Source organism: Orcinus orca, chromosome 7 (genome assembly GCF_937001465.1).
Source record: "Orcinus orca chromosome 7, mOrcOrc1.1, whole genome shotgun sequence".
NCBI lineage: Eukaryota > Metazoa > Chordata > Mammalia > Artiodactyla > Delphinidae > Orcinus > Orcinus orca.
Window position 1 is genome coordinate 29,578,079 of NC_064565.1, and position 12,566 is coordinate 29,590,644.

A 12,566-nucleotide genomic window follows, 5' to 3' on the forward strand; every position below is an offset into this window, starting at 1 on the left:
GAGGCCCGCGCACCACGATGAAGAGTGGTCCCCGCTCGCCACAACTAGAGAAAGCCCTCGCACAGAAACGAAGACCCAACACAGCCAAAAATAAATAAATAAACAAAAGTGGGTTTAAAAAAAAAAAAAAAAAGAATCGCAACCCAGCTCCCCACATTTGCTCAGAGCTGAGGAAGCATGCCAGAATGTGTTAAAACACTGATCATGCCCTGCAGTCACTTACAAGCTGGCTGGAGAAGTCGAGACTGACATCCTTGAAATCTAGTGAGAATACAAGTTGATATAAATCATGGACTAAACTGTGCTTTACAGAGGAGTACTACTAAAGTTATCCTAACTTTATTACAGAATGCCCGAGGAGAGGGAAGATCTGTGAAGGCTGAAAGCTTCCCAAAGGGGACGTGGCTTGAGGAAAGATTTGAAGTGTCTGAAGTGTCGGGAACAAGGGAGCTGTGGCCAAGAGAAGGGGGTCTTATCGAAGAGTAGCACCCCCTGCTGGTGGAAGGCTTGCCCTTCGCATAAAGGGAGTACGGCAATGATAGGAAGGAGGCACTGGAAGTGGGCAGTTACTGCAGTCCCGGGACCCTGAGCCAGCCAGCCACAGTCTGGCTAACTGCACTGTATATTGAACGGCCTACCTGCAAAAGTTGTGCTTTCTAGCTACTTCTCTGCTGCTTCCTGCCTTCCCTGGAACGATGCAAAACTAAACCAACACCACCACAATAACTGCAACAAACGAAACAAAAAACTCTCTACCCACAGGGCTGGCAGCAGGTGGAAACTGCAGGCTCCTGCCAAAGGAACCATAAGGACAAGCATTTATGAAAATGCATCTGACTAAACGGTTGTTATTTCCCATAAAGGATGAAAGATTGAAAACAAATGACAGCAGGACACACAGCATGCCTGTGTGTGTGTGTGTGTGTGTGTGTGTGTGTGTGTGTGTACTGTGTGTATGTGTGGAGTGTTCTTGCATGATGTGTGTGGTGGATGTGACTGAGTGTGCATGTGTACGGCATATGTCCATATTGTGTGTACTACGTGTGTATGTGAGTACAGGGTGTGGTGTGTATGCTGGTGCGTGTGTGTGTGTGTGTGTGTGTGTGTGTGTGTGTGTAGGGCACACGTTTCCTTCCCTCCCTTGACACCTGCTTAGTCATCCTCAGTTCCTGGCTCCCTAAAAGCCAGAAGGAGGTTTGGGGTGCAGTCCCCTGCTCCGTTTTCTACTTCCAGGCACACCTGGCATCGCCCTGTGCCCACTGGCCGTCTGCGGGACCCTCCCACCGGCTTCCTCCTCAGTGGCAGGAGGGGGCTCGCTCCCCTGGGAAGGCAGAGGAAGTGACTTTGATGGATCGGATCGTATTGCTCGGGGAGGCCCCAGGCTTGCAGATTAGAGTGGGAGACGGCTCCCGCACGCGCCTCCACCCGGGGATTGCTCTGATGAGATAATTTTTCTCATTAACCTTGATAACTCTCTGCTGATAAACGGATGTCTCTGCACTAACATAGAACTTTTCTTTTTCCTTCAAATCCTTCCAGTCTTCTACACTTTCCAGGGAGGAGTACTTGGAGCCTGGTGGTGGCCGGCTGCAACCTAGCTGTTTAGCAGTTTTGCCAGCTTCTGGGTGCCCGGACAGACCTGGAGGGAGCAGCTCACCAGTCCCTGTCTTCCGAATCCTGAATTTTTTAGGCAAAAAGCTCTCAACAGACCTAGACCAAATGATTTAGAGATTTAAAGAACGCCTGAGGGCAGGAGATGGGGCCCACCTGCCCACGCTCCCCTTAAACTGCCTTTAGCCCACAGCAAAACCCAGAGAGTTGCTTTAGCTCTTTATAATCACGCTCTTATTTCAGACACTCTAGCCTCTGCCCCAGTCGTTCCTGTGCTGGGAAGTAGTATAGCACATTCATAACCATTACTGGGGGTGTCTTCCCCAGAACACTTTCTCTTCTCCCCAGTTAAAATGAATTTTTGTATCATGTACGTACTTCCCTCACAGTGTTTTGTATGATGAACTGTACCCAGGATTCAAGATTTTTCCCTCGGTAGGCTGCAAGCATTTTGAGAACACTGGCTGTTCTTTTCATCTTTGCGTCCTCAGTATTAATACAGTATCTGGCACACAGTAAGCACTTGATAAATGTTTGTTGACTTTTGACATAATTTAGGTAAGATATGAAATTAGGAAGTACTTTGAATGCTTCACGGAGTTCAATGTTAAGGGGAAGTTATTAGCATAGGTTGCATTGTATCCATTTGGGGCCTCATGTTAGACCCTCCTAACACCTCATCTAGATACTGAGTATCTTCCCAGAGCTTCTCATAAGGGAGAGAGAGGTCAGGGCAAGTTGATATATTGAGGCTCTTAGGCCATTATCCTGAATAATTGCAAGACTAGGGCACAAGAATTTAATATAGTGACAAATTACTTTTATGAAAACCCAATGCAACACAATTATGTTGTCTATAAGGTTAAGTACAGCATTTGTTTATAAAATAATTCACAATACACTACAGAAAGTATTGATATAATCCAGATATGGACCACAAGTGAAATGATGCCTATTTTTCAAGTGCGCCGCTGTGAGGTTACACGTAATTCAATTTAGAAATTACAACAAGAGTCTAAGTTCAAGCCCTTTCATGGGTATGATGCGCAGGCAGAAGCTCTTCTTGACTGCCAGTCCCTGATCTGATCCTCAACCACACACATACACATACAACTAACACTTTCCTTTCCTCCCTCAGCCAGGAAGAAGCCATTTTATAGCCTTTGCTTATAAACTGAAACTCAGTTTTGGAAGGATGCCATGTGTTTCTAAGGAAGTGAAATTATCCTCGTAACTCATTAATGAAGCCAACAAAGATGTTATGTTGGGTCATCAGGGCAGGGGGAGTGGAATTTGAAGAACCCTAGCTGGTTTGCAACCTCAGGGGTTGCCCAGGTGAAATCTGAAACTGGCCTCCCCGCCCCCCATACAGGGGTAAGAAGAGACAGAAGAAAGAGGCAGACCACTCCAGATAGGTAGGTGGCAGGATTAATATGCCAGGGAACTTACATATGAGGCGTGTCTTGGGCAGCTGTGAGACCAGGAGATCTCCATACCTGCCTGCCAGAATTTTAAAAGTTGATATAGAGGCCTTAAGTGGGTTCCGCCATGTATGCCATCCATGGTCTCAACATCCATTGCTCTCTCAAGGCTCCTTCCAAATGTGGGGATGGTGGGCAGAACGTGCCTTCTAAGGACAGGAGAGGGGATGAGGAACCTCTGATTGCCCGGGGCCAGCTCGCGGGTCAACTGGAGGTCACGTCCCCTCCATAACCTACTCCAGCCACTCTCCAGGCTGTCTCCCCTCTGCAGAACGCAGGGAGGTGTCAGCGGGCAGGTGCTGTGGCATTGGAGCCAGCGTTGGATGTTTGAGGAAAGACTCAGACTAGATGGAGAGGGGTGCTGGTCCCCCTTTCAGCAGGGGTGGTTCTGAGACTCAGTGGACCAGTTGTTGCTGATGCTTCTGGTCTGAAGAGCCACTGCACTATAGGAACCTGATCCCAGAAAAATGCCAGGTTACCCCAAAATTATTAGAACTGGGACAGGAACCAGGGGGTGTTATTTGAATCATAGAGAAGTTAACGATGTGAAGGATCTTATAGAGCATCTAGTCCATACCTTCATTTTATAAACAAAGAAACAACAGGGATCCAGTGAGGTGGAGTGACATCATTTTAAAAATAGATGACTCGATGTTATACCCAGAGAGATACATAATTGGTCATAAGGCCAACTGAGACCACCTAAGTGGTTGTCTCAGCTATTAAAGATGACACAAAGATCAAAGTAACATGCACGATGGTGTTAAGAGGTAAACACTTGTTCTTTATCTAAAGATTCTGGTTCCTGAATTCAATGGAAGGAAAACTATGTTCAAGTTGTGCTCCATAAAATGATCTGACTCCAGTGTTCGAGGCCCTCTGCCAGGTCCTCAGAATGGAGCTCCCAGTCCAGTGGCAGACACATATTTTTGACAATATGGTTACAGTTGGCCAAAGACAAGCTCTCAGAAAAGCCTGGCCTCCAACTTGTTATGAGGACATCAGACCTGCAGGTTATGGACGAGTAGCATAAGTGACATGGTTGCAAAGAAGTGAGCTCCAGCCTTTTGCAAATGTAGAGGTGGACCCCAGTCAATGAAACCTGTCAGCTATTGACTCATACTTCGGGGAAGCAAATTCCAGTCACAGCTAGTGGTTCTCGCTTTCTGCTTTCATCACATGGCTTCAACCTCACTCAACCTCAGTTTCTTGTCTAGCTAATGAGGTGAAGATTTAATAAAATGAGATGATGAGGGACTTCCCGAGTGGTGCAGAGGTTAAGAATCCACTTGCCAATGCAGGGGACACAGGTTCGAGCCCTGGTCTGGGAAGATCCCACATGCCGCAGAGCAACTAAGCCCGTGTGCCACAACTACTGAGCCTGTGCTCTAGAGACCGTGCTCTGCAACAAGAGAAGCCACTGCAATGAGAAGCCCGCGCACGGCGACGAAGAGTAGCCCCTGCTCACCGCAACTAAAGAAAGCCCACGCGCAACAGACCCAACACAGTCAAAATTAAATAATTAATTTAAAAAAAAAGAGATGATGAGAGTACTGTACATCACACAGGGCCTGACATGTGGAAGACAATCAAGTTGTAGCTTATGCCAAAGTGAGAGAAAGAATATTTAGGCTAATTCCAGATACGCTTTAATTTTTTTATGCTTTACCTCCATTCTATAAAATGGGTAACACTATTATCCCCATTTTGCTAATAAAAAACAAAGGTTAAGATATTTGGAGAAGCTTGATTAAGGTCATGCAGTTAGCATGTATAGATTATGAATTCAAACCCAAGACTGTCTAAAACTAAATTTTTCTTAACAATGCATTCTTAATGATACTTTAGCCTGTGTCAAGGAAAAAGTCTTAAAAGGGCTGTTTGTTACCTGATCCAAGGAAGGAGCTGACCTATAGGAGCTGACCTTTTCTTTTGATGCTGTGGTACATTATCACTGCAGTTTTCTTAACATTGTTTCATTATGAAACAGAATTAAACATTGGATCTGTGGCAAATCGCTACAGTCCTCACCCCCTTTTCTCTTACATTATTCTGCTTCTTTCATTTATATTACCTATTTCCTCCCTTTGGCATTTAAACTTTGGCCCTTGAATATATCTTTAATATCTCTCCTTGCAGAAGAGCTCTGATATATCCACACAAAGTCTGTACAGGTGAGTTTATAGCAGCTTTACTTGAGTAGCAAAACAAAACAGAAAAAACAGAAACAACCCATATGTCCCTTAACAAGTGAACGTGTAAAAACATTGTGGTATATCCATAAGATGGAAATTAGTAGCACTAAAATGAACTACCAATACATGCAAGAACGTGGATGAATCTTTAAAACAATATGATGAGTGAAAGAAGCCTGACGCAAAAGAACACAGTGTGTGTGGTTCAATTTGTATAATAGTCTAGAACTGTAGTTTTATAGTCAAACTAATCTATAGAGACACAGAGCAGATCAACGGCTGCCTGAGGGCAGGATGTGGAGTAGTTGGGGAACTGACCTTAAGAGACACGGGGAGGTTTTGGGGGTGATGAAAATGTTCTACATCTTGATTGTAGTGGTGAATGTTATACAAATGTATATGTTTGTCAAAATGCTTTAGACCATATACTTGATTTTTTAAATTGGCTTTTGCTTTGGCCAACAAAAGGATGAATAACAGCACGAAGCCTTTGAGAAAGCAAAGTACTGGATAAAGGGATAAGGTCAAATTAGGTCCACTTTGAAAAATGTGCTGAGGGCTTGACGGTTGCAAGATTCCTCGTTTTCCCTGAACATGTTGGCTATGGGATAGTTGACAAGACCCAAACCTGAAGAATTCCAATCACAGCATTCTGGATTTGTTTCTCTAAGACAGTACAAGAAAGCAACATAAGAAACGTAAAAATCTCACATCATGGTGGAAAACATTGAAAGTGACCCTCCAAAAAGACTTTAGCATGCCATAATTCTAAGGATTTTATCATGAACTTAGGTCAGTCGTGGCAAAGGACTGGATGCAGAAGTGATAGAAAAACATGAAAGAACGGACTGATTCTGAAAAGTAGCTGGTATAAATGGACAGAAAATCATATTACTCTTCACTTGAAATAAAGAAAGAAAATTCCCAATATTTTTGAATGAAGAGTTGAGATTGGGTTAAGGAATCTAGTCCTCTAAACAAGCCAGAACACCACAAAAAACCCCCACTAAAACCAAAATGTAAAATGGGATACTCCACCTGGGAACTTTTATTCGTGATATTTGATCTGGAACTTGACATCTCATCAACATGCAAATAATGGAGGAAACTTGAAGATTAGCTGATGTAGGCAGCTTGTGTATAAATCTGGAATTCACCAAAAATGCTTTATTTTCTTGATAATCCACACAGATCCCTCAGCGTGTTACCTGGCACAGAGTGAGAGCTAAGTAAATCTTTGCTAGAAAGAAGAGGGGGAAAGAGAGGGAAGGGAGGACCGTATTTTAAGTTTTAGCAGGATGTATTTATCTAAAGACAAAAAGAAATGTATTTGATAAAAAGTTCAATAAGTAAAAGACACTGACATTTTTCATTTACTTTACACTCTCTAACTCCCCCCAAGTAACCTATTGATTAGTGAGTTAAAATATTTATTAAGAGTAACTTCAGAAGTCCATCATTACAAATGGCATAAATTGGGATGGCTGCTTGGAATGGATTTCTATGTCTCTATTCTTCTCTCAGCAAACTCTGGGCAAGGAAGGAGGAAACATACATAGACTCCTCAGTGCACGGCGTGCCGTCACATCTAAGCATTTGACTTCAGGAGTAGGAAATGGGCCATGGTTATTGAGTAGCCATGGCAGTTCAGCTGAAGGATGATCAATGAACTTCAGTGCAGACACATAGTTTGAGTGACAGAAGATAATTCTCATTCAAGCTAATGGCGAACTTGAATTAGATTCATGGTGTTAGAAAGTGAGAAAAGAGTAAGGCTTCCTAAATGAGAAAAAGAGAATCTCTTTGGTGAGCCCATCCTTTTAGCCAGAGTTCCTTTGATAGTCCATGATATTGAAGTTTGCATTTTCAAAAGATCTTTTTCAGTTTAGATTCTTATCACTGTTCTTTGTTGGTATTATTTAGTATATTTTCTCAGAAAGAGGCTAGAAATTGCCTTCTTTCCTCCGGGAGAGAGTAACTGAGCATTGTAAAGGTTTTCTGCCAAGAGCACGGAGCCTCCGATAAGTAATCGCATCCTTCACCCATGATAAATAAGCTATTAAAAATCAAGAAAGAAAAAAGGTAACAGCTGTCATGTCTGAAATGCACAGTGTTGTGGAAACCTCATTTATAAGAGTCTTCCCCATTGTTTAGCCACAATGCTAGGGTCTTCTCTATTTATATTTTTGTTTGGGGATTTTTTTTCTTCCCCAGGCTGAAGTGCTTTGTGCATGAGACTGAAAAGCTGCTAGGACTGGTCCATCTGGCTGACCAAATGGATTGCGCTCACTGAAGCATTGCCAGATGTGTATCAGTAGAAAGTTTAATTTCTGGACCGTCTAAGGCCCCAGTTCTTTTCTTAGTTTAATGGAAGCCACGTTTCTATTTTCCAGAAACTCCTTCAATTGGCCTGAGTGTCATCACCTGGTGTTGCCTCCTATAATCCTGGTCCCAGTCTCTAGAGATCACCCGGCTCAAGACTGCAACCTCTCCTCTCCAGCCCAAAGCAATGAAATGAGTTTGACGAAAACGTCTGTGCTAAGTGGAAAATCATTGTGTTACATTTGATGACATGTGTCTGACCTTGAACAACCTTAGGAGCCAGAGTAGTCACTGCAGTTAAGTAATTTAGTCTAAACTGCTTAATTAAGAAATAAAATTTCACGGAATTCCCTAGATTAATTTGCACTTATACTGAACAGCATCAACATTTATAATCAATTTAAAGAGGAAATAGGCCTAGCGTATTTCATAGTTTGCAGTGAAACCTAACTGGATTCATTTGAGCTGAAATAGGAACTAGAGAGAGATCTGATATATTTTTAATTCCCCACATCTTAAGGGCAATAATGGGGATTTAATCTTTGTGAGACACCGAGTTTTAGACTTAAAATTACAGAAACTGTGGGTTTTGAAGATCAACTGCTTGATACCCCCGTGTTCTTACCTTTCAGGGAAGGCATTTGGCAGGGCTAGATTGTAACAGGCACTCAGGCAGGGCTGGCCTACATACAAGTCGTGAGTAGGAGACGGGCAACAGAGGAGGGGGCCTGGGACCAGCAAGGGCCTTGTCAGCCTCCGTATGTGCTTTACGTGCTTTCTACCCAAACCTTTCACTTTGTTTTTGGCCACGCCATGCGGTTTGCAGGGATCCTAGTTCTCTGACCAGGGATTAAAGCCACGCCCTCGGCAGTGAAAGTGTGGAGTCCTAACCACTGGGCTGACACGGAACTCCCTCACTCCTCATTTTTTAAATGAGAGTGTCAGGATTAGAGTGTTTAGGAAGAGTCCGTCTGAGATCTAGGGAAGGGATTTGAGGAGGAACAGACTCAGAGTTAGAACATTTTTGAGCTCCTGTCTCTATGCTAGTCAGAGATCCTGAGATATCTGGAATTAAGACAGCAGTATTAGAAATAGAAGAGATATATTCTGGGTAATATCAAAAGAACTTGATCATCTACTCGGAGAAGATAAGGGGGAAGGGAGGGACGAGGGAGTGAGAGAAGACAAGAATGACATATGTTTCTGCCTGGGGTGACAGCTAGGCATCAATACATCCATGCATCCATACACCCAAGTTTGTCTGGGGATGTGCTGGTTAATGCCTGTAGTACCATCCTTTATTCTCCATTGTGTCCTAGTTTGGCAGATAGATTTATATGATCACTCTAGTAGAAGAATGAATGGCAACCACACTGAGAATTCTAGGGAAGAGACTTGTTCAGTGGAGTTTTGGACGTATTATATTTGAGATGCCTTTCGTAAACTGCATTTATTCACTTACCTTCTTCAAGCCTGTTTAAATCGCTCTTTTTCAATGAGGTTCACCTGACCACCTAATTTAATCCTTCAACCCGCTCCTTGACCCATCCCTGATCCCTCCTACCCTGGTCTACTTTTTCTTTAATCTAACTACTTAACATCATCCGTCATACTGTATAATTTATTTAGCATTTATTTGTCATTGCCAGTAATCTGCTATGATGGAATCTCCTTGCAGACAAGGACCTTGGTCTCTTCTGTTCGCTGATGTATTCCAACCACCTACAACAGTGTCTGCTATTTAGTAGGTGATCAACAAATATTGCTGAATGAATGAGTGTTCTGAATGAGCTCAACAAATATGTATTGAGTGCCTATTGCTTTTTGAGCTCATGCATCTATCTTAGTCAGAGATGTTCAATAAATTCCAGGATGTTCAATAGAAAGTGAACACACATGATTCCAAACCTCAAGAGAGGGTCTGGACTAGAGTTGTAAAAGGATGTGTCAGTAGTAAGCATATCATGTTTGAGCTATGGCATGATTAATGCCCCTTAGTGAAATCATTGTAAGTGAGGTCAGAAGAGGGTTCAGGACAAAGCCTAGAGATTAAGAACAATTAGGGGAAGATGTGGGAAGAAGAATTTGGATGGAAACCAAGGTAGGAGTGGCCAATAAAATAAATGCAATAGGCAGAAACAAGAAAGAGTAGTGTCATGGAAAATAAGGGAGATGAAGCAAAAATCTTTTTCAGGAGGGAACTGTCAAAAGCATGAAGTAAACCACATTATTCAAGTAAAGCCAGAATTGCCATCAAGTTTACCAGAAAGATAGTTGTTACGAAATGCTGTGGCCCTAAGATTCATGCATCAAAGGCCTAACCCCTGACGTGGCTGTATTTGGAGAAAGGACCTTTACAGAGGTAACCTAGGTTAAATAAGCTCGTGGCGGGGTGGGGGGGAGCTAATTCAATAGGACTGGTGTCCCCGTAAAAAGGGAGAGAGACACCAAGGTTGCAACCTTACAGAGGAAAAGCCACGGGAGGACACAGAGAGAAGGCAGCCATCCTCAAGCCAAGGAGAGAGGCCTCAGGAGAAACCAACCCTGCTGACACTTTGATCTTGGACTACCAGCCTCCAGAACTGTGAGAAATAAATTTCTGTTGTTTGAGCCACCCAGCCTGTGGCATTTTGCTATGACAGCCTTACCAGATGAATGCAGTGGCCATTACTGGCACTGGAATAACAACATTTTCAGAAGTAGTAAAGGCTGATACCATAGAGCAGGAGGGTCGAGAGTGAAATGGGGTATGGAGGGTGAGTACAGTCCCATTTGTATAGAATTGTAGCTATGTGGGAGGAGAGCAATAGCCCAGGAACCAGAGGGGCTCTCTCGAAACCCCAGGACAGCACTAATAAAATGTGGTTACCACAACTTTCCAAGAGACAAGCTGATCATCTTCATACTATAATACAGTACCGAATACAATATGTAAAATTATGCATATTGATGAGAGCATATTTTTTTGTTTTGTAACTGAAGGAAGTCTTGGGAGAGTTTTTAATTTGAAGCAGGCAGGAGAACCTTACAAGAACATTACCAATGAAGTCTGCACTCTTTTGGTGTGATTTTAGGTTCACTAAATCAGCTGGACCTCCTAACCTAAATTATATTGTGTTGGTGCTACGCCTCTCAAGCTGTAGAAAGCTTAAGTCATCGCTCAGCTTTTTTAATGCACTTCTATGGGGTTTTTTCCCCCTTAGCGTTTATCATTGACAATTTAAAGTCAGAACTGAGTTTTTCTTTCTAGAGGACACAGTTTACTAATAGAACTTCCCTGAATTAGTACTTTACGCTTTTCAAAGTGAGTCTGCGTTCACTGTGTCCTAATTCCTCTCTCCCTCTTGGGGAATTTGCTCCTGCAGTCACTCCACATCTTCCTTGCTTCACCAATTTCCCATCATAATACCAATACATTGTTAGTCTCCAAGATTAAAAAATAATAAAACACACCGTTTACTCACATTACTCAAGGGTTCAGTCCTTTGACTTCTTAAGTTCTCTACGAAACCCACTTCTTAGAAGGTCTCGTGGTGATTTCGCGGAGATACACATCATCTCTAAGGTGATGACTCCTAAATCTTTCCCCTGGGCTTCAGTCTGGTAAACCTAGGCATTGACAATTAACATGTCAAAAAAAAAGAAACCTCTCGATTCTCAGCACCGTCTCTAACCCAGCTGTTACCACTAATATTCTACTTAGCAATAAACAGCTTAATTCACTCAGGTGAGCAGGCCAAAACTTAGTACTCAGCCTTGAAACTTCTCTTCCCCAATCCATCACCGAAATTGTGTTTGCTTAAGCTTAAAATGAGATACAATTAAAACAAAACCAAACCAACACGGTGAGAGAGTCAACTCTGAAGGCGAATTCTCTCCCATCTTTGCCTTAAACTCCCTCCCTCTCCAAAGGGCTCAAGTTCGTCCCCACAGTTGATGTCGGCTCACCGCTTGGCCGTCTGGAGGCTTCCCGGATGGCCCCAGAGAAGTGCACCAAAGGGGTGAAAAGTCTTCTGTTACGAATTAAAAGGGAGCCAGGCCTCTCAGCTACCCAGGGACGGCTCCCGAGAGGCCGGGGTCTCGAGCCAGGCAGAGCACCCCCGGACGGCTTTTCACGCACCACGGGGTCCGCCCTTGTCCTGCCAAGACCGCCGCAGTACCCCACGCGGTCCACTGTCCTTCCGTGGACATCACTCTGGCTGCGGCCACCGAGGTGCGTCCCCACGCTTCGCAGGAGGGGCTCTGTGGCCAAAGTCCTCCCCGCGTCCAGAGCCGGCCTCAGCGCCGGGCCGGGAGCGGTCCCCCAGCGCGAGCCCTCTGGAAACGAGCGTGGCCTAGATGGGGGGCGGGGATAGGGCGTGCTCGGGGCGGGGCCAGGTCGGCTCGGACGTTTTGGAGGCTGCCGCCCTTGCTGCCGCCGTCCCCGTTCCCACTGGCCCGCGAGTAGGCGCGCCCGTGCGTCATGAACGCCGCTGGCCACGGAGAAGGACTCGGCGAGGCTTTTGATGGCGGCGGGCCGCGGGAGCTGGTCAAGGCGGTGCGCAGGGATGCGGGAGGCGGTGGCCTGGCGGCAGAAGTACTGCGGGCTGAACACTCGGTGGGGCCTCCAGCGCTTCTCCACGTGGTGCGTGAGCGCGATGCGGGACAGCTGGTGAAGGACTCAGCGCTGAGCTCGCGGCGCCCTCTGACCTCGAAGGTATGCCTTTTGGTGGGTGCGTGGCTCCTACGGCTTGTTGGGGCCAGTAGGGTGTAAGCAAAAATTACGGCTGCATCGAGTTGGAGCACGTAATTGCTGTTACAAGACCCTCCTGAGTATACTCTTCCCACTGCCACAGGGACTGGTATGATCCAGACAGTGGTGAATCCATCAGCCTGGGTCCTTCTGTGAGGATAAGCATGGTCAAGAGAAAGAGCAGGTAGAATACTACTTCTGAGAACTTTCCAGACTAATTTTGCC

The 12,566-nt window shown here is 44.7% G+C and overlaps 1 protein-coding gene across 1 annotated transcript; it reads right to left on the reverse strand.

Annotated features, from left to right (window-relative positions):
- Positions 1 to 6,280: 6,280 nt before the first annotated feature.
- Positions 6,281 to 12,507, reverse strand: LOC117198337 (uncharacterized). Its single transcript, XM_049712545.1, has 4 exons — positions 12,409 to 12,507; positions 11,558 to 12,257; positions 11,074 to 11,218; positions 6,281 to 7,343 (listed from the first exon to the last, which is right to left on the reverse strand). The coding sequence occupies exons 1-3, from the start codon at positions 12,505 to 12,507 to the stop codon at positions 11,205 to 11,207; spliced, it is 813 nt and encodes a 270-aa protein (XP_049568502.1). The 3' UTR covers positions 6,281 to 7,343; positions 11,074 to 11,204.
- Between the last annotated feature and the right edge of the window lie 59 nt (positions 12,508 to 12,566).